Here is a 22,508-nt window from a genome sequence, read left to right as displayed (position 1 = left end):
TCAATAAATCCCTACAGACGATTATTAGTTTTTACGGAGCCCCTAAAGGGACATGGAGGGGGAAAAAAAAGAACATTTGCGAGATCCTGCAATACCTTTGCGAGATCCCGCAATATCCCGCAATACTTTAGCAGGATCTCGCAATACTTTTGCGAGATCCCGCAATACTTTTGCGAGATCCCGCAAAACTTTTGTGAGATCTATTGCGGGATCTCGCAAAAGTTTTGCGGGATCTCGCAAAAGTATTGCAGGGTCTCGCAATACTTTTGCGAGATCCCGCAATTGTTTTACGAGATCTCGCAAAGGTATTGCAGGATCTCGCAAAAGTAAATTTTTTGCGAGATCTCGCATTACTTTTGCGAGATCCTTCAATACTTTTGCGAGATCCCGCAATACTTTTGCGAGATCCCGCAACACTTTAGCAGGATCTCGCAATACTTTTGCAAGATCCCGCGATTGTTTTAAGAGATCTCGCAAAGGTATTGCAGGATCTCGCAAAAGTTTATTTTTTGCGAGATCTCGCAAAAGTTTATTTTTTTGCGAGATCTCGCAATACTTTTGCGAGATCCCGCAATACTTTGGCGAGATCCCTTAATACTTTTGCGAGATCCCTTAATACTATTGCAGGATCTCGCAATACTTTTGTGAGATCCTGCAATTGTTTTACGAGATCTCGCAAAGGTATTGCAGGATCTCACAAAAGTTTATTTTTTGTGAGATCTCGCAATACTTTTGCGAGATCCCTTAATACTTTTGCGAGATCCCTTAATATTTTTGCAGGATCTCGCAATACTTTTGTGAGATCCCGCAATTGTTTTACGAGATCTCGCAAAGGTATTGCAGGATCTCGCAAAAGTTTATTTTTTGCGAGATCCCTTAATACTTTTGCGAGATCCCTTAATAATTTTGCAAGATCCCTTAAGACTTTTGCAGGATCTCGCAATACTTTTGTGAGATCCCGCAATTGTTTTACGAGATCTCGCAAAAGTATTGCGGGATCTCGCAAAAGTTTATTTTTTGCAAGATCTCGCAAAAGTTTATTTTTTGAGAGATCTCGCAAAAGTTTTGCGGGATCTCGCAAAAGATTATTATTTCCCTCCATGTCCTTTTAGGGGCTCCGTAAGTAAAAGTGTCCCCACTTTGCCATGGCCTGAAAAATGAACCAAACGTTGGCTTTCAGATGAAAGGAAGCTGTAATGCTGAGAGTCAAATTGTTTGAGGGAGACTTTAAAACTTAGAAACACTGTCCAAGCTATGAGTAGATTGTAAATAATTTAGATAAATACCCTCTTATAGGAAATTAAAGGCATTTATATCCATGATGAGTTTAAGAAAACCTAAAGCTGTATACAATGACTAAATTGGCTCTTTTTTTACCGTTACAAAACAGCGTTTTATTAAAACTCAAAGCATGATCCTCTAAGAGAAGTTTCCTCATATTTCACTCTTGATGTTTGCAAACCGCCTCACTGGAAACCGCCCCGAAGCTTGAGGAGAGACTGCAGGTATGCCGGCACCAGTGTTCAACGTCCCTCAAAACGTCTAGTACATCCGTTTGGCCTGACATCGACGAGAGTAACTAATACAGACAGGTAGAAATGGCACCAGGATGGAGGAGGGAAGCTGGGGGGATTCTTCCTCGTCTTGCTTCGACTCACCGCTTCCTGGGAGCCGACTGAGAAGAAAGCATGGAAGAGGAACGGCTTTTGAATGAGCCGAGCGGCGAGCCGAAGAGAGAGGGAGGAATCGGTTTCGGGTCTGGGCGTGGCGAGTAGCAAAGATTCCTGAGGTGTATCAAAAAGACAGCGGAGACTCTTGATAGTACTAAAACCCCCGAAACGATAAAAGATGCGTGCGACTGAATCCGAAGCAAGCTGGCTCAGCTGACAGCACGCCAGGCTGGGAAACCGAATACTGAGCGGCTTGTCTTGTCTGTGTTTTTCTGGAGATTAATTCAGAAAAACGATAGAAAAGAAAAAAAAGGAGAAATAAACAACAGATATCCAGTTCTCAAACATCTAATTAACAAGAAAAGAAACCACTTTAAAAAGGGACAACTTCATGGATCTACCAACAAGTTCAAATGAACGGGAGCAGGGAGGGACAGCTGGCGGTTGGTGGGTCGTAGCGGTGAGCGGGGAGGATTGGAACAACGGTGTCCGTCTGAACTGAGGTATAGCCGGCTGAAGGAGGTTTATGGTTTGAAAATGGACCCCCTCCTCCGTTACAATGAGCTGATTACCAGGTGGTCCGGCTCCGTGATTCACTATGTACAGCAGCATTACACTATAAACATTCAGAAGCTGTTGCTTTGTTGGCAGAACGATCGTCCACAGAAGAAGAAGAACAGCAAACGCTTCAGGAGCCACGCGCTCGTCTTTTTTTTTAAAATCCTTTCTTCTTGTTTTGAAACATTAAAATGCGCTGAGAGTTCAGTGAAATTACTCCGTGTTCGTCTCGTGTGTGGATATAAAAACAATACATGATCAAACCAGGGTTTGTCTTTCTTTTTTTCCATCTCCAAGCATCGTCGTCCCACCTGGCGAGAGAGAAAAAAACCCTCCAAACATTAAAATCCTCAGGCACACGTATCAAAATGAGGCGGATCTCGACTTGATGCGGCGAGGAACCAAGAAGGAGAAAAGACCAACATAAAAAAAAAATAAAAAGGGGGAGGGAACAGGAAGCCGACCAACCAGGGTCGGACGTTTGTTTCCCCTCTGGGTCGACCGGCCGATCATAAGCTGGACTCCTTGGGCGGGAGGTCAACGTTCGTCACCATGGTGACCACAGTGACGATCTCCTCGGGTCCGATGATGGGGGCCTGGCGTTGCATTTGGCCGATGCGCTCCTCGACGCAGCCGGCGGACAGGCGGGCCTCGGCCTCGTGGTCCCAGCAGTCCTCGATGGTTTCGCACAGCATGGCCAGACCCTGCAGGACCGAACGACAACACAGGGGTCAGAGTTCACAGCGACATCTGCAGGGTTCACAGGCAGCCGTTCTGTGTGTCCAACAAGATTTATCATCATTCCTACATCTTTGGCTGAATCAAAACAAGAAATTCTGAGATTTTCTGAAATCAATCACTGATATAAAATAACATTAAAGGAAAAAAGAAATTAAAGGAACACTTTGAAAACACATCAGATCTCAATGGGGCAATAAATCCTGCTGTTTATTTATACTGATATGGCCTGGGTGATGTGTTAGGAACAAGAGGATGCCACATCATTTGATGGAAATGAAAATTATCAACCTACAGAGGGCTGGATTCAAAGACACCCCAAAAATTAAAGTGAAAAAATTATGCGGCAGGCTGGTCCATTTTGCTGAAATTGCCTTGCAGCAACTTAAAATGGTATTCAGTAATTTGTATGGCCCCCACGTGCGTGTATGCATGCCTGAGAAAGTCGGGGCATGCTACTAATGAGACGAAAGATGGCGTCCTGGGGTATCTCCTCCCAGATCTGGACCAGGGCATCACTGAGCTCCTGGACAGTCTGAGGTGCAACCTGACGGCGTCGGATGGAAACATAATTTCCCAGAGGTGTTCTACTGGATTTAGGTCAGGCGAGCGTACAGACCAATCAATGCTATCAATTCCTTCATCCTCCAGGAACTGCCTGCATACTCTCGCCACATGAGGCCGAGCATTGTTGTGCACCAGGAGGAACCCAGGACCCACTGCACCAGCATATGTTCTGACAATGGGTGCAAGGATTTCATCCCGACACCTAATGGCAGTCAGGGTGCCGTTGTCTAGCCTGTATAGGTCTGTGCGTCCCTCCATGGATATGCCTCCCCAGACCATCACTGACCCACCACCAAACGGGTCATGCTGAACGATGTTACAGGCAGCATAACGTTCTCCACGGCTTCTCCAGACTCTTTCACGTCTGTCACATGTGCTCAGGGTGAACCTGCTCTCATCTGTGAAAAGCACAGGGTGCCTGTGGCAGACTTGCCAATTCTGTGGCAAATGCCAATCAAGCCTCACGGTGCCGGGCAGTGAGCACAGGGCCCACTAGAGGACGTCGGGCCCTCAGGCCGTCCTCGTGGAGTCTGTTTCTGATTGTTTGGTCAGAGAACTTCACACCAGTGGCCTGCTGGAGGTCCTTTTGTAGGGCTCTGGCAGTGCTCCTCCTTGCAAAAAGGAGCAGATACCGGTCCTGCTGATGGGTTGTAGACCTTCTACGTCCCTGTGCAGCTCTGCTGGCGTAACTGCCTGTCTCCTGGAATCTCCTCCATGCTCTTGAGATTGTGCTGGGAGACACAGCAAACCTTCTGGCAATGGTATTGATGTGCCATCCTGGAGGAGTTCGACTCTGTGTGCAACCTCTGTAGGGTCCAGGTAGCGACTCATGCTAACAGTAGTGACAGTGACCCTAGCCAAATGCAAAACAGGTGGAAAAGGGTCAGAAAAGATGAGGAGGGGAAAAAATGTCATTGGCCTCCACCTGTAAAACAATTCCTGTTTTGATGGTCGTCTCGTTGTTGCCCCTCTAGTTCACCTGTTGTTAATTTCATTAACACCAAAGCAGCTGAAACTGATTAACAACCCCCTCTGCTACTTACCTGACCCAATCAATATCCCAGAAGTTTAATTAACTTGATGCTATACTCTGATTACACAGTGTTCCTTTAATGTTTTGAGGTTGTGGCAGCCCACTGCTGCCCAAAGGGGAAGGGTTAAATGCAGAGTTAATTTCTCCATCGTGAGATCAATAAAGTTCAACTTATTTTATATATATGTGTATATATAAAATAACATGTCTTCCTTCCATTAAACCTTCAACAGTGTTTCCCAACATTTAAATTTTCTGAGGCATTGAATGTAGGAGTTTGTTATCTGTAAGCAATAATCAACAAAATGACATGTAATTTTTGTTATATTTCAATATTTTATGCCATGGATAAAATATTTAAATGTTTTCCTCTATGAATCAATATATATAAATTTTGCTTTTTAAATGGGTATAGTTTCCAAATTTAAAACCATGTGACTTTCAGGTACGGTGGTGGCAGCAACATGCTGAGCAGCCGCTCGGTAAAACGAAGGCTACATTGGAGATGGACGCAGTGTGGTGCTGATGTAAGTCAATGATCTTAAAGGTAAAACATGTTCCAGAGCAGAAGCAGGCGTCTAAATATGAAGGCCACGACTTAAAAAAGTTGAATAGCATGCTCCTCTGTTTGGTTCCATGTAAATATAAAAAAATAAGCAACCGCCTGTCATACATCGTACATTAGAAGCGCGCAACTTTTCCACAAAAAGTGTTAAAACCTCTTCGATCAGAGATACAAATGGCCGACACCTCATTGTTTTCAAGCCTCACCGTGTGCTTCTGCCAGCAGTCTCTCAGGCAGGGCCGCAGCTTCTTGTGGACGACCACTTCCTGCATGTCCTCCAGAGACGGGTGCTGGCCCACCTCCTCCTCGAAGGGGAGCATGTACTCGTCCACGGGGCCTGTTAACGGGGGACAAAGGTCAAACACGGCTTCTCCAGCAGCAAGACAAGCAGGAGGAGGTCGGCTCTCACCGTCTGCGGCGGTACACCGGGACGCGAGCTCCCAGAGGACGAGGCCGAAGGCGTACATGTCGATTCGCAGGAAGGAGTCGCGTTGGAAGTTGATGGCGCCCTCCAGGACTTCGGGGGCCATGTAACGGCGGGTTCCGACCTGACGGATTAAAGGAAATGGGTCAAATGATTGTAGATTGAGCAGAAAGACAGATTAAACGCCAGGCGGAGTTAATCCCACCTGTCCGTGTGTGTCTCCTGATTTCCCCGCCTCAAACTTCAGCGCCAGGCCGAAGTCGGCGATGCAGGCCGTCAGGTTATTCTTCAGCAGCACGTTCTTACTCTTAATATCCCTGAGGTGAACAAATCAAAACACGTCTCTAGTTTTGCAGCGAGCGTGAGAGGATGGGATTCTCTGGATCAAGGCCGAACCTGTGAGCGATGGACGGCTTGTGTCCGTCCTTGTGTAGGGGGATGTCTTCGTGCAGGTAGGCCAGGCCGCGGGCCGCCGTCTGGGCGATGTGGCACAGCTCGTTCCAGGAAACCACGTTGGCCTTCAGGTAGTCCGTCAGGGAGCCCTGCACGTGCAAACAGAGAGATTCAGATTTTAAAAAGAGGCTCGGCATCATAGAGAGCCGGCAAAAAAAAGTTGGCTTGTTTTTTATCTGGAGATGCTCCCTAAACTTTGCTTATGTGGTCGAATATTCCAGCTTTTAAACTGTGCTTATCATCATTGTTTAGTAATCAGTTCATACCCTGTAGGGCTGCAACTAATGATTATTTTGCAAATGATTAATCTGTTTTTTACTTTTTCAATTAATAGATTAATAATCAACAGTAAAAGGTTCCTTAAAGAAGAGTTGTTATGAAATTAAACCAGGGGAAACTAAGACTTTTCCACTTAAGGGATTTTTGATAAAGCATATTGGCAGATGAGTTTTTTTTTATCTTAAATGTTAAATATTTATATATTTTTTACATTTTTAGTATGATTGCTACTCAAGGCGGGTCACCCTGTCAGCTAAATGCATGTTTTATAGCCTCTACACTCCAGTTAATTATTATTCAATTACTAAATTAGTTGGCAGTTATTTTAATAATCGATTAATCCGATTAATTGTTTCAGCTCAGAAATAATTAATCTGCAAACTTGGTGTCTAAAAAGGTTCAAATTTTCCATCTGCAGCCAAATATGTTTTTTTTTTATCATCAATCAAAGAAGAAACAAGGAAAACTGCAGGAACAATCAGATAAATAAAGATTAAAATTAAGTTTATCAAAACAAATTAGAAAATTTGAATACAAAATAAAAAATGAAATAAATAGAAAAAATAAAAGCAAAGTCAAATAAATTGAATAAGATAAGAAGTATTTTGATAGAAAATAACCATTATACCAATAGTAAAAATAAATTAAATATTTCAATCCTTTGAAAGTAAATTAATTAATTCTCATAAACATAAAAATAAACGTATTGAAAACACGCCCCCATAGAATCTGCTGTTTACTACTTTATTTTAACACTTACATTTATACATGAAAAATAAATAAATTAGATAAAATAAAAAAATGAAGGAAATTAGATTAGTTTGAAAGCACTGAAAGTTCACTATTTATATCATATATAATAAATAAGCAAAGATATTTCATGATAGTTTATTTTAAAAAAATACAATGAAAGTAAATTAACTTTAATACACTGAGCTTCAATATCCCGTGAATCAAAACAAATTTAGCTTTGATTTCAGAGTAAAAAACTCCCCCAAAAAAATAATTTCTTTTAACCAAAGATTGATGCAGGGATAGATCTGACCACTAGGGGGCAGGTGGCTCCTATAAGTGAAGCGATCAGCTCAGCCTGAGGATAAAAAGCACTCAGACTTTATGTTCTTGTTGCAGGTTTTTCCCCCTTCAAATTAACCATCAGTCATCTTCTCTTTGAATCCAGTCTTTAATATCCGCGTTTTGATTAACTGAGAGGATTAAAACTCGGGGAGTTTTGCAGGAAATTTAAAACAAGCCTCTGCATGCAGGCTTAACCACAGAAAGCTACTTGGATGCATCAAATATCAAGGAATAAATCAGCTGTGAAGAAGAAGGCAAACTGTGCAATCGGGGCTTCGGATGGGTTACAAAAACTCAAGTGTCCACAAGTTCTTAGGAGGCGAAAAATCACAACTTGCAGCTACGTTCCGGGGGGTTAAGTGGCGCTCTGACGGCTAAAACGTCTCACTGGAGCTCTACTACGACTTCTAGAAAAGAAACCTTTAATTTTTCATACCTTTATTCACGCAAGAAAGCCTGTTAAAAAATGCAGGTTTAGATCTCGAGTCAAGCGAGGTGCACAGAAATTGCTCTCCACTCGGTCAGTAAGAAGCCTAAAAACACACGGGCACTTGCAGCCCCTGAACGCAGCACAGACGCAGACGGAAATCACACTTGACCTAATGTGGGCTTCCCAAACATGGCCGTATGCCTGCGGCGTACCTTGTCGTGGTAGGCGGTGATGAGCCACAGCTCCAGGTCCAGGTTGTTGTTCCTCTTCTCCACGCCGATGAACTGGAGCACATTTTCGTGCTTCATGCCGCACACGCTGTAGATCTCATACTCGTTCTGCCAGGAGAGCTTATCCTGTGTGTGGAGGGGAGAGAGAAGATGCAGGCGTTAGCTTCACTCCTCTGCTCCCTCCTCACCTTTCTAGGCCCGGTCCAGATGAGTGATACCTGAATGGGGAAGATCTTCACAGCCACGTATTCGTTCAGCAGCTGGGCCTTCCACACGCAGCCGAAGCGCCCCCTGGCCTTCATCTCGATGAGCTGCAGCGGTTTCTGGCCCAGAACAGGAGAAGGAGGTGAAGGTCCTGGATCCTGTGGAGAAACGGTAGTGGAAGTGTTATTACTTTAGTTAAGACAGTGCAGGTGACTGGCCTCTTGGCTCAGAAACAACATGCCTGAGGAGCTTAAACCAACAGAAGCCTCCTTCACCTCTAGACGCTGCTTTAAAGTGATGATTCCCTCCTGTTCCTTTAGCTATTTTCAGCCTCTGTATCTTTATCGCTTCATGCTTCTACTGTTTGGACTGGTGGGAGTTTAGTACGGGAGTTGCCTGGATTTTAGTAATATCACATTGATATGTGCATTTATTTATTTATTTTTGGGTTTAATTGGCTGAGAGGAGGCTGCAGACCCAGCAGGATTTGGAACCATTTACTTCAAATTAAATCAAACCCCGGAGGGCGGCGTGAGCTCAAGTTTACTGAAGCCGAGCTGAGACAGGAAACCTGCCAGTTGGAAGACAACGAGGCGCACAAAGAAAGGTTAGAAATCCGCTGATAGAAATGTTTAAATTCAACCTCTTTGCAGAAGGTGCTGAAATTCATCCTGTGTTGGAGAAGCCTTATGCTTTTATTTTATTTATAAAAAACAGCAGTTTGTCTAATTGGTTTACAGCTTTAGGTAACCTTTACAAAAGCATGGATCCTTCATGCTTTTGATCCAAAGATTAAAAAAAAAATCTCATAAATCCAAAAAGGTTGTCAACCATTCCTAAATAAGAAGCTCTTTAGCTTGTTTTGCTGCAAATATAACCATATATGTTTATAAAGCAATCAGAAGAAAAGAAAAGCTTCATCCATGCAGTGTTTAACAAGTGCAAGTACTTGTTTTGATTTATGCCATGGAAAAAAACAAAAGAAAAATTAAATTAATTCATATTTATTGTTGCAGGTGATTTAAAAAAAATTTATAAATAAAAAATGTTTTGTATGATGCCAAAATTTTGGCTTCAGGGAGCTTTCGTAGTTGGATTATTAATCGAGCGGAGCAGTTCGGCAAGCGACATCATGGCTACCGGTGAGACAGGGAAATTAGTCCTGAAAAAAGGAATAAAATCCTCTGTTGTTTGGGACTGATTTGGGTTTTCTGCATCAGACGTTGCACCTACGGCTGAAAGGTGATGAAAACAAACCAGAAAAATACCAAACAACAACCAGAAATGTTTGTGGAAGCTAGCGTTAATTAGCAAGATGGTTGGGACTTCTCTAAGCAGTGTTGTATAAAGTACTGAGTACGGAGTCAAGTAAAAGTATAAGTACCTCTCCAAATTATTACTTTGGTAAAAGTCCAAGTCACCGACTGAAATGTTACTTGAGTAAAAGTCTTAAAGTACCAGAAATGGCTTGTACTTAAGTAGAAGAATTACTGTAAAAATAGATGCACTCAAGTAATGTAGTGAAAGGTATACGGTAATTAAAAAGTAGGTGTAGTTTGAATGATATGTTTTTACATTTTGGTAAACTTTGAAGGTTAAATTCACTTAAAATAATACAAACAACCAAGTGTAGGATAAATTTAGACTGGCTTTGCGAAACAGGCGTATCCTATTGGTGTTGATGAACAAGCCCAGACAAGACCTGACTTTCTAGTCAGTACTTGGGGTCAAAACATTTGTGTTTCTCTCGCTCATTTTTTATTTTTTTTTACTTAGTAACTAAACCAAACATTGAAAATGTATCGGAGTAAAAGTATGCAATTAAGTTCGTAAATGTAGTGAAGTAAGAGTGAAAGTTCTCAAAAAAATTTATACTCTTGGAAAGTATAAAGTACTCCAAAATATACTTAAGTACAGCAGTGAAGTATTATTACTTCGTTACTATACAACACTGTTTCGAATAGTAACAAAATTTTCACTCAGTGGCGATTAGAAAAAAAAATTGAATTAAAAATAAAAAAGCTAAGATTTTATTTTTAGGCCCTATTTTGATCTAACAAAGGGTGTGTTATCTCATCATGTCGAAATACCATAAACCTGTGTTTCCAGTTTATTTGTCATTAGATTCCTAAATTGTCTGAAGTCTTCTTGGAAAAAGGACCTTAAGGTTATTTAGTCATGGTTTTATTTAACGATGGGCGTTAAGCTCATTTTCCTCCCATATTGATGCTGTTTGTTTCCATATAATATTGAGTTAATCAGTTTTCCTCAAAATTGTTTCATCGAGATATTTAGTTTCTATACCTGATTAAAAATCAGCGGGGTCTGAATAAAGAAAATCATCAACCAGTAAAGGTCCGGAGACATTTTTATCTATAATCTGTCACTTTAAACAGAATTTAACACTGAAATACAATAAGGGTTTTTATGCATCCATGTTATACACTGAATTTTTAAATAAAAAAATGTATAAATCTACAGTGTTTATTTAAGTAGAGAACAACAATCGTTTGGTTTGGTATGTAGATACTTTCTCTGCTCTCTTTTTCTCATTGTCTTCTCCTTCTTTCCCATCGCCCAGGTTGCCACAGGTTTGCCTGCTGTGTCTAAAAGTAGCAGCAGCAGCAACCCAGACTGACAGCAGCTCATTGGCTAATTTATATAACGTGTAGCCTGGTCCCAGAAGCTCTGGAGGGATTTACCCTAATTAAAAGTAGAAGCGGCACAAGTGAAGTTAGACACTGTCGTCAGACAACATGCTGTAATTTATAAATGTTTTCAATCAGGTTGGGTCCGGATTAGCCAGCAGCAATGGCATAAATATCGGTTGCTTAAGGGCCAAAAAAACCTCTTAGGGGCCCCATCACTGACACCTGGTGGGTCCCCTACACAATTGTAGACTAGAACGTCTCTTTGCAGAGGTAATGGTGCGAAAAATTCCTCTTAAACCCACCAGATACTGAAGTAGCTGACCGGACTGGACCGTATTTATACCGCAACACATGGCAGATTTCAACATGATGGAGAGCCGTTTAAACATGACACCAATAGCAAAGCTGACAGTGGTACTTTTAATTACTATGTTAATAACTGTGTATAGTTCATTAGACGATTGGTAAAAAATACACTCATACAATATGTTTCAAACCGCAATAAAGATCTTAAAAGAATGATTATTTTATTTTTTACACTACGACTTGGAATTATGGGTAATCCAGAGCGTAGATTAAAACCATAACCGTTACGTACGATGTGTTAGCGACGATGGATAACAAAAAGAGGTACTAAAGCGGATTCCAGAGAAGATAAAGGAAAGAAGAGCTGCTGGAAGAACGCAAAAAAACTTCCCAAAATAAACACGTTCTCCAAAGATCCGAAGAGGGAGAGGTGGACGTCGCTGCTGCAAGAGTAAAGATTTGAGACAAGGAGATGAATGGAGAGAGCATGGGTGAGGAGGGGGGCTTTGAAGCTCATGGGGGTTTGATAGGCATCAAATGTGATCATATTCTACTGAGAATTGCATAATTGTATTTTCTTGGTCGTCTTATGGAACTGTTGCCGTATCCTGAACGTTTATCATGTGCTGTACTTCATATGGGGCTGTTAAGAAGCAATAAGATTTTCTGGAAAGTTCGGGTTCTAGAATGTGTGTGTATGATCCTTTTGTTTTTGAATTGTTTGTTACCTTTGTGGGTGTTCCCTTTTTAGAAGGGTTAATTGAGGAGGCGGGGACAAGAGTATATAGGTGGACTGTTGGCTGTAGTAAGGGGTCTGAGTATAACTATGCTCTGATGAAAGAGACCTAATAAATCACCTTTTGTGACCTGAATTTTTCCTTCCACACCAAACCTCGCAGAGCAACAGGGGCCCAGCCAGATAATGTTGCTTACGGGCCTATTGTTGTGTCGTTACGCCATTGGCCAGCAGGTGGGTCCGGATCCGGACAGCGGTCCGCTAATCCGTGACCTCTGCTCTATGGGATATCCATTTAGTTAACAGGATGCTTTAATAGTCAAAATTAGACATTCTTTTTCCCCTTTAGACGATATTAACATTTTGAATTCTTGAGAGGACACTGATGCAATCAGCACTTGTAAAAGCTGCATGGTTGACGAAATCGATGTGTGATCAAACTCCACGGAACAAGAGAACTGTTAATTTTTTGCAATATTATTCTCTTGAAGCTAAGTTTAGACCCTCAAAATAAAGTAAATTTATAAACTCTAAATATGTTTTTAAAGTCTATTGCAGTACTGCAGGAGACCGGGATTTAAATCCTAGTTGCATCAGGAAGGGAATTCAGTATTAAGACTTTGCCAAGTCAATGAACAAGTTTCAATGACTTGCTGTGGCAGAATCAATCTAATAATTAATATATTTATTTTACAGAGTTTATTATAACAACGATGTTCTGAAAAACAGATAACTTGTACAGTTTATGTTCTGAATATTCATGTAGATCTGTTGATCATAGTCTATGCTTTCCAAGGCTGTGTGGGAACCGTATAAATTAGATGTTCTCTTCGTTTCTAACATCGCCGTGGCGTTTTTCCAGCAGCCCTACAATCTGTCCTCAATGTAGTCTTCCAGACCTCCGCCTGACCTCTACTGTTCCAGCTGACTGCCATTTAATTACATTACAAACAGAGGAAACGGCTGCATGAAAACACTTCATTATCTTCAACAGCCAACTTCTGCTCCATGTGCGTCACATATTTTCATTTTCAGAGTTACAGCGCTGAAGAATGTCCCAGATATGCTTCGGACTTTATCTCCCAAGCACAAAACCTTTCATTCATTGTGTTTTATGTCCTGTGGGTTTCAACTCCATACAAAAAAAAAAAAAAAAAATCTGAACAATTTATAAGTTTCATTTAATGTTTTCAAAATGAAAAGTAAGCCAACATGCTGGAGCAAACTGGGCAGAAATGCCTGCAGGGATACCAAGTATTTCCTCTATTAATGCTTTAAAAGCCCTTGCAGACGTCGGAAACTTTAAACCCTTTGGTGAGAAAATGCATGTAGATATCTTTAACTCCACGCATGGGAATGTAACAATTTTCCATTTAGAAATGGAGATATATGAAATGCTGACATTGGCTGTCTGTAGAACAATCTGTTTGAATTTAATATTTTAATATTTTGTCTTAAATTACACTTGAATCTAAGAAAAATGTTAATTATCCTCGTTATTAATAATAAAGAAACCAATATAAGCATTTGGCAGTATAACTAGAGATCACAGTATAATTTGGAGTTACTTGTCTGCATGAACCAAACGATCATTAATCGACATTAAGGTTATTATTGTTTCAATGGCTCTGATGTCATTTTAAGCAATACGAAAAAAAAAACCTTTTAAAAGGTGATAATCACACTACTTTGCAAAAAAAAATATATAAGGTTGGCTTTAATTATACATTAGACATTTTATACAAGTTCAACTCTTTTAAGATTTTAGATTTTGAAATCATAAACTGATTTCAAGTTATCCACAAGTAATTTTAGATACCTGTAAAAATAATTCCAGCAGATACACACATATACGTTATGCATACAGATTATTATCTAAAAAAGTGTAGTTTCATTTTATTCTACCATATGGGTCTGTCTGTGGTTTCAAATATTAGGTATATGAAGCACATAGACACACGTTTTAAATCTGGGATAGAACTAATTTACCTATTTCATAAATAACCGCTGTAAAAAGATTTAGAACATGGCGGCTTCAGCCGATGAAACTAGCGTTAGCGTGGCTATCGAGCAAGTTTTATCGGAATTACAGAGTATTTCTTCACTGAAAGAAGAGCAAAACACTGCTCTGGAGGCTTTTCTCAGAGGAAAAGATGTTTTTGCTCTTCTGCCGACTGGTTTCAGCAAGAGTAGCCTGGCTTGTGGTTGTGTTTTTGTCGTTGCTCTGTTAGTACGTCATATGCTTCGTTGATCTGATTGGTTTATTTGGCCCGTCTATCACCAACATCGGCCAATCAGCTAACCAGTATTTTCGCCCCTTCCCAAAATTACTTCAACGGAAGATTTCCAGATGGGTATGCAGAGCAAATCCATCTGGCGGAGTCAGGTTAGTGGACATGTCCCCACCAACTTTGGCCTGGTTTGGGACGGTCCTCACCAATAATTTCTGCTTTTTTTACCCTTTCCGCTCATCTTCAATAGCCAAATGTAACAGAGGTTGGGTGAAGGTGTTCAGAACGTTTTGAGTCGGTGTTTTTTTCCCTTTGTCGTGCTGAACCAATGTCCAACCTATCAGTCGAACATCATCGGATCTGTAGCTTTCAGACTTCGCATTTAATTGTGTAAAAAGTAGCTACGTCACACAGCAGCACTCAGTGAATATTAACCAGCAGCTACTTCAATATATGTTTAAGTAAAAGTTAAGAGACGGGTTGGTTAAAAAAATTAGAGACGCTACCGAAAAATCATCTGTTCGTTAGACATCTGGAGGTTATTCAGCTAAAAATGGCAAGAGATTCTAAGTTTATATAAGTTGGTATTATAACTACTGTTGCGATGATGCCATTTTTTTGGGCCGGATACCGATACTGGGCTGTGCAGTATCGACCGATACCATACCGCTACCATACCGCTTTGAAATTGATGTTGAGTGTATATATGAAGAACTGCATACTACTTGGATGTAAAATAATTGCCATAATGGCTTTATCAAACTGCTGCCTACCTTTGTGAAGCAGGAAAAAGACTAAAACAAAGTGAATTCAGTAGAACTTTTTATTGCCTACCTGGAATGGGTGACAATAGTTAATAAACTTTTGGCTCTCAAAATGGTATCGCTGCCCTATTTGTTGGTACTCGCCAAAACCGATACCACCATTTAAGTGCTTGATCTTGGGCCCTGCCCAGTACTGGTATCGGTGCAACACTAGTTATAACGCAAGAAGCTTGATAAAACTGTTTGTTCTTCTTTACTACTTAAAAAAGCTTGGCTTCTCAGAGGACCGTGATTCCCAGTTACAGGTTAAAATGTTTTCTTATTGTTCAGGCATAATCGGAGTGCAGAGCTTCTACATATCTTGAAATTTTGTTTCTGGCATCATTATATTAGTAAAGAGGTTCATAAACCTTTTTGTTTGAATAGTATGGCTACGTTCACACTGCAGGCTTTAATGCTCAATTACGATTTTTTTGTGAAATCCGATTTATTTTTGCGTTGCCGCTCACATTTCCAGATATATACGACTTTTATGTGATCTCCTGTGTGAACTGCAGTCATACAACGCAAGTGTCTCGCATGCGCAGTAGAGAACGCAATGACGTCACAGGCGTGCTCTGTGTTTACGGAAGTAAACATGGATGGTAGTTTCGGAGCGCATCCAGCGATCTTACCCAACCATAAAAACACAAATTTTTCAATATGATTAAACATAAATACTGCTCTCCGGATCATCACCAGCCATGGTTGTTTTTCTTGCCGCTTCTGCGTAGCAAGACGCAGAATAGTGACCGTTGTGGGGTATTAATGGCGTTCAGGTCGGATAAATGCGACCTAACCGTTCAGACACAGGTAGCATTTGAAAAGATCAGATTTGTATTGGATTTGGGACCAAATAGCCAAGTGGCCTGGATCACATTGGAAAAAATCGGATCCGAGTTGTTCAGACAGCCATGAAAAGATCAGATCCAAGTCGCATATGGGCAAAAAAAATCAGACTTGGGTCACTTCAGGCTGCAGCGGGAACGTAGCCTTTGTGATCACAGGTTGGGTCGCTGCGGTCCTGACCAGGTTTTAAATGGGGATAATTGGCGGTAATGGATTGGGTCTTGGTTCTGAACTCTACGGGTGCGAGAAGGATACAGTTTTGAAAAATCAGACCCGGACAAGACTGAGCCGAGCACTACTATTGTTAATAGATTTAAAAAAGGTGTTGGTATAGTGTTTTTAAAGGGCTTTTTGAAGGATTTATGTTATTAAGGTTTAGATAAATGTATCATGTTTATATTTCTAATCACCTGAACTGTGCGGCAGGCACAGTGACAACAAGCAGATTAAGATTGGATGCTTTATGTCAAAGAGACATAATAACACATACCAGACTGGTTTAAAGTTTGCATGTCACTCTAAATAAGGACAAAACATCAACACAGGAGCCATTGTTTCTGACTCTGGTAGGTCGGACTTCCCGCATGCGTCCCGTGTTCATGCTAATACCGTTCAAACAAAAGCCAAGGCAAGGGGAGCCGAGTGTTCCCGATCCAAAGTAGGTTAAACACAGCTGGTGATCGGGATTAGGCTGATCACTTTCACATGTGACTTCACAGAGGACGACGGCGGACGCCGAAACAGTGAGGAGAGGGGAGGTTAAAAAGAAGCATGCAGTGCTGGAGTCACATTTCCGAAGGGATAAAAGGTGGAGGAGAAAGACGAGCACATGACTGATGGCCTTTGATGCAACCAGATACACTGCTGTAAAATCTCAGCTTGAACTCCTCGCCTCTGTAAGAAAAAAAAAAAAAAAAGAGCTTCTGGCCTATAAAGACATTCGTGTTTTCACTTGAACTGGAGCAACTTTTAAGTCCCTCAGGCCTCGACGGGATCTACTGAGAGACAGGGATGATATATCAGGAGAGCACGCTTGGCAGGCAGAGTCAGTTTTTCAAACCTCTCATAAAGAAACAAAAACCTTTCAGTTTCAGAATCAAACCAAGGTGATTTAATGGATGGCAAAAACTCCCCCCAATGCAGCAACTTTGGCTTCCAGACGAATAAAAGGAGGATTTTCAGGCGACACGTACGACCTGTGATTTATTCACCGGTGAAGTTTGGCACCGAACCTCGGCGTTCCTGCTCACCAAGAGCCAAACTGCGCACATAGTAAAGGAAAGACATCAGAGTTTATACGGCATGTCCTGACAGGATCACTGAAACAAGCTCAGTGGCAGGAGTGTTTATCACTGCTTTTGATCAAGCAGAAATTCTACCGTTTGCAAGAGTTTTGGCCTTTGAACAAAGTAAAGCAGAGCGGGTAAAAAAAACAAAAAAAAACGATTGAGACGTTACTTCAGTGAAAGCAGGAAGAAAATAATCAAAAGGTAAAGAATAAAACTGCCCTCCTCTTATGTGTATTTTTATAGAAAAGATGCAGTGGGGAGGGACTGCAAGCTCTGCCCTGGTGAGTGCGAGGGTGAGCAAAGGATTTCAATGTTTATTTAAGCTCTCAGAAAGCTGTGAGGCAGACCTGCTGTCTGCATGCCGCTTTCACACCAAACAGAGGCCAAATCAGGGTGAAAATGACCCGCTGGGTCGAGCAGGTTGGGTTTCACAGCGACCTCCATGGTGCCGCAATCAAAAACCACAAACATCATCTTTACAGACATGATTTATTTACCGGAATAAGAACACAGTATCTCTCTGCATCTGTTTCCAGTAGAGTTTCCTTATTCTGAAGTATTTAAAATCAGATACGTGGAGTTTTCCTGCTCTAACCGGCCTGACGTCATGTCTTCATTCAGATGGAACTGCTGTCCGGCAGCTCATCATTAAACAGACGCATTAGATCAGAAAATCACGGCAAACTTAAATAAATATAGCCATAAACCTCTTTCAATGAAGAAAAAAATCATGCCTTATCATCACAACCTTCATCCTGATATTAAATATTATACTTTCTATTAAAAAAGGGTCTTGTGGCTTTATATGTAGCTATAGATTTTAGGTTGATTGAAGGATACAAAAATAGGCAGATTAATGTTTCATTCTCATTAAATTCCTCTATGTTAAGTTATAAAGAAAAATAAAAATGCTCTTTTGCTAAATAAATCCCCTCTTTATGAAGCTAGAACAATGTTTTTTATTTAAGGAAAATTCATCCAAACCAACTTTGACCTACATGAACAAAATAAAAACGGTGATTAACTTTATTTTATAGAAAGGTGACTTCTTCATTAGTATCAGAGAGCGTGATTGCTGCCAAACCGGCAGCAGAAAAAAGATCCATAAAAATAATTTAAGACCAGTTGAAAAACAAAGATATAAAGCCGTTTTCTTAACTTTGAGGCTCCAGTAAGCCCCAGTTATGAGACATTATCCACAAAATCAGAAAAGAAGGAACAGTGATAAATGTTCTTAGGAGACCAGTCTATCAAAATGACTCCAACTGCGCTTCCATGACTTTTCCAAGAGGTCAAAACAGAGCATCTAAAGCACTGTAGACCTGACTGCCTCAGGTAAGGTGAGAGGGATAAAAAGGAATCCTGACATTTAAGACCAATTCTGCTTTGCCAAAAATAAGAACTTCTTGTAGATGTGTGAATACTTTGTGAACTGATGAAATTTGTCCTACTTGCTTCATCTTATCAAAAGTGAAACATGGGGTTAGTAATGTGATGGTCTGGGTCTGCTTTTCCTGCATCTCAACCTTCAAGACAAGCTAAATTGAGGGAAGCAAGACTTCTGCTCTATGCATGGAAATCCTGAAGGAGAATATTCTTCCACCAGTTCCTTTTATTTAAGCATAAATGGTTTATATAACAGGACATGTTGCAAAGCAGATCAGCAAGTCGATCATTAAATCACACAACGACTTCAACGGCCTAGTCCAGGAGTCTACAACGTTTTCCAGGCCTATGACCCCTAAACTGATGGCAAACTGATCTTATAGTCACTATATGGAGTGATGTAACAAAAGTAATGTCGTCCTGGGATTATTAAAGTATTTCTGATTCTGATTCCTGGTTGATGGGACAGGTGCTGTGAATGAAACGGTGCCTTGAAAGAGCTCCTGTGTGTCGCTGAATGTGTGCATTGATGACTGAAAGACATCTTCTGCCTCCATTTATCTGTTTACTACAGTGTGTTGAATTCATGTTAATGTGGATTTAAACACATTTCAATTGGTGGAAAAAATTGCAGGGGGGAATATATGTATAAAAAAAAAAAGTCAAAGTCAAAGTCTGACAACAAATGCAATTAAGGTGGCCAAAGCTTCACCTTAAAGGTGGTATAACTAGTTATTAGGTTTAGGGAGTAAGTCAATTTCCCATTTTTTTTAATCCCTTAATAACGAAAGATTTAAGAACTCAGTCTGTTTGATCATCTTGATTTATAATAGTTAAATGAGGGGGAAAAATAGAGGATATCTGGAAGGTTAGGAATAATTCTTCCCCACCGTGTCTAAGCCTTCAATTAAACCTCTTTGCAGCAGGGAATATTTACAAAATCTAAACTAATTAAACAGCTAAACACAGTAGCTGTTAAAGTATTTTATATACCGGTAGGTGTTTTGATTTTTTCCGACCGATAAAGTTCCTACTCTCCCAAATAAATGGATCTACTTAAAGGAGTTGAGTTAATGTGTGATCATCACGAGGAAGAGAAAGAATCAGACCGTAAAATTCAAAGACGTCTACAATGGACGAAACCTTTGAAATTAATTATCTGGTTTGGAGTCCCATCGTTTTACAATCGGCTTTTTATGGACAAATTCAGTTTTAGATCATTTTAATTTGTGCCATTTGGCCATATTTCAGGAAAATTGGCTGAAAATACTTCTATTCCAGATTTTATAATCAAAAGACAAAGATGACCCTAACCCTAACCCTAACCTGGCAGGTTTCTAGGTCCAGTTTGGACCTAAATGATAAAACTAGATGAACTAGAAGGGCACAGCTCCTGTCACTGAAGATGGTGGGATTCTTGGTATTCATGGACCCCCTTAGAGCCACTTTTAAAACCATCTTTCCTCACACATTCCAGGCTGTTTTATTTGCTCGATCATCCAAGAACTGAGGAATGTAAGCTGCAGCTGAAGTGCTACTTGAGTTTCCAAAAGCATAACAAGAAGGACAGCCATTGCCTCCAAGCATCCTGGCTGGATTGTAATCATTCGTCAGTCCGCCAGAGAACCACCAGGAGAAATTCCTATTAATGGAGTGCAACCAATGCGATGTGAGAAACGGTAATGATCCATGAAGGTGCTAAAATTGCATCATTAAGCTTAATGGTGAATTCCAGCGCGGCAGCCTGAGTGTGAGCAGCTCAGCTTCTGGTTTTCTGCTCCTGATCCAGAGTTCCTCGCCTCTAGAAATCACGATCCGTCTTTGGGGTGTCAGGCTCGGCCCGGCAAGGGAGCCACCGGATCCGTGTCCGATCGCAGGGCGCCAAGGCCGTCGAAGGGCGCAGATTACACGCAGTCAGCAGACCACAGGAAACAGGAAAACAGAAACTGCTGCTTCACACCGTTCTCCCAAACCGATAATCGTCTCTTATGGCCGAGTCGGGTTACAGCCCCCGTCTGTCACATGAAAACGACTCCTTCAGGCTCCGTAGGATTCGCCTACTTTGGGTTTTAATGCAGACGTTGATGCAAAAATAAATCAAAACACCCAGCTTGGTTTCAGAAATATCTGGTGGATGTTATATTCCAAAGAAAAGGAGCTGACCTGAACATTAATCCATGGATTATGACAATTTTGAACCCCAAAAAAATTTTCTTATACCTATTAAACCAGCCCAGAGATCAATTAGTTTATACAAACCTAATCTGTCCTCTAAGATGTGCTTATTTCTGTAGAATAAGCTAAAACCCCTTAAAAGTGGGCCACATGACAAACATCAACATCACAAGTGGACGTTTGTAAAAGTAAAAACTTGGGGCTGCATTCAAAGTGTTGGCTACTTTCCTGCATGCACAAAAGCAAACAAAAGACATCCATTCATGCAATTAATCCAGGCAGGGGAGGGAGGGTGGGGTGGGGGGTGTTGTGAGCTGGAGTAAGCAAGGCGGTGCTGGACAAAAGCAAACAAAACGGTGGTGCAGAACTGAGGTGGAGAGGTTGGAACCTTAACCCGAAAGAACGTCAATTAAACTGCTCTTACCTCCACCATAATATGAAAGGCGTGCTTGTTGGAAAAGGAGCATAGGAAAGCAAAGAAGAGAGATTACTGCTGCGTTCTGTCTGTTAGTGAAGCACGTTAAACCGAAGGCTGAGCTGCTCCCTCTTCTCGCTTCGGGGCTCCAAAGGTTTGACTGGGAACACGCCTTGTGGATCTGGTCACATTTTAGCAGCAGATTTAGCAACTGAAAACCAGCCTCAATGATTGATGGAAACCCAACGAGCATGAATGTTTCACAGATGATGGAAGGAAAAAAAAAAAAGCACTTCAGAGCACCATTAATGTTAAACATGCACACATCAGCTTGTCGGATGGAAACGAAAAAAATGGAGACACTCTGGAAAAACCTTTTTTCACATTAGAGCCACACACCAAAAAATATCTTAAATTTACCGTAGAAAACCTGAAAAGTGTGTTGGGTGACTGGGTAGTTTATTCTCAGAACAGAGGTAGAGGTTTTCTATGAGTAAACATGACGTCTAAACAGGTCAGATGAGACCAAAGGACTTAAAGCCATGTGAAACAGAGAGCTAACAGTGGACATTATCCCGAAACATCGCCAAGGATCATCCAAGGATGCGTTTCATTAGAGCATACAAATGAATTGGTCGGAGTTGATGAGATAATGTAAAAAAAAAATCAAAAAAATTTAAATACTTCTAATCCTTAAGCTGTAAATATGATTCCAGCAGCATTACGGCGTGACTCACCACAATCAAAGCAGAGATTTTATACAGTTAATGTTTAAAAATGCAATACTTTGGGCCTCATTTCTAGAGAAATCTAGAAAATTAAGTGGTATAATAAAATGGGAGAGGCAGTTCCAGATGGCATATGGGAAGAGGCTGTGCGTACGGTGAATGGGACTACATCCTGGGCACGTTTAGCCTTAATCCGGTTTAAAATCTTACACAGGATTCATTAATCTAAAGCTAGACTGGCAGAGATATTTGAGAATGTGGATGAAAATTGTAGTAGATGTCATAGTGCCCCTAGAACTTTAACACATATGTTTTGGTCAGGGCCATCCTTTGGAGTGTATAAAACGATATCTGAAATCATAGGAATAGAATGTCAGCCTAATATGTATACCTCCATTTTTGGAACAATACCACTTGATGGTATGGGTATCTCTAGGTTCAAAGATATAATAGACTTTTCAACTTTGATAGCTAGAAGATTAATTCTTTTACACTGGAAATCCTTCTGCCAACCAAAATGATCTGAATGGATGTCTGATCTAATGTTGTACCTCAAATTAGAAAAGAAAACCTGGTAGGTTGTAAAGGTTGTAAGTATAAAACAGGGTAGGCAATAATAAGCTTTGCTTCAGGCTATTCCTTTTTTTTGGTAAATTTGTGGCTTTGTTCTGCTTTGATATTTTTGTTTTATGTTGGATTATTTGCTAAAAA

At 40.8% G+C, this 22,508-nt stretch overlaps 1 protein-coding gene across 2 annotated transcripts in view; it reads right to left on the bottom strand.

The window, feature by feature from the left end:
• Window positions 1–2,378: 2,378 nt before the first annotated feature.
• acvr2a (activin A receptor type IIA) overlaps window positions 2,379–22,508 on the bottom strand; it is a 63,968-nt gene continuing 43,838 nt past the window's right edge. The window contains exons 5-12 of one of the 2 annotated variants that reach the window (XM_015371699.1): window positions 21,079–21,102; window positions 8,243–8,386; window positions 8,007–8,150; window positions 5,952–6,097; window positions 5,761–5,872; window positions 5,541–5,679; window positions 5,338–5,468; window positions 2,379–2,932 (exon numbers count right to left, since the gene is read on the bottom strand). In XM_015371699.1, the coding sequence (XP_015227185.1) occupies window positions 2,738–2,932; window positions 5,338–5,468; window positions 5,541–5,679; window positions 5,761–5,872; window positions 5,952–6,097; window positions 8,007–8,150; window positions 8,243–8,386; window positions 21,079–21,102 (1,035 nt within the window). In that variant the 3' untranslated portion in view covers window positions 2,379–2,737. The remainder of the gene's footprint in view (window positions 2,933–5,337; window positions 5,469–5,540; window positions 5,680–5,760; window positions 5,873–5,951; window positions 6,098–8,006; window positions 8,151–8,242; window positions 8,387–21,078; window positions 21,103–22,508) is intronic. The other variant, XM_015371700.1, reaches the window with a different exon arrangement.

This window comes from Cyprinodon variegatus, unplaced genomic scaffold (assembly GCF_000732505.1).
Source record: "Cyprinodon variegatus isolate N-32 unplaced genomic scaffold, C_variegatus-1.0 Scaffold63, whole genome shotgun sequence".
NCBI lineage: Eukaryota > Metazoa > Chordata > Actinopteri > Cyprinodontiformes > Cyprinodontidae > Cyprinodon > Cyprinodon variegatus.
This window is presented reverse-complemented; position numbering and strand designations above follow the sequence as displayed.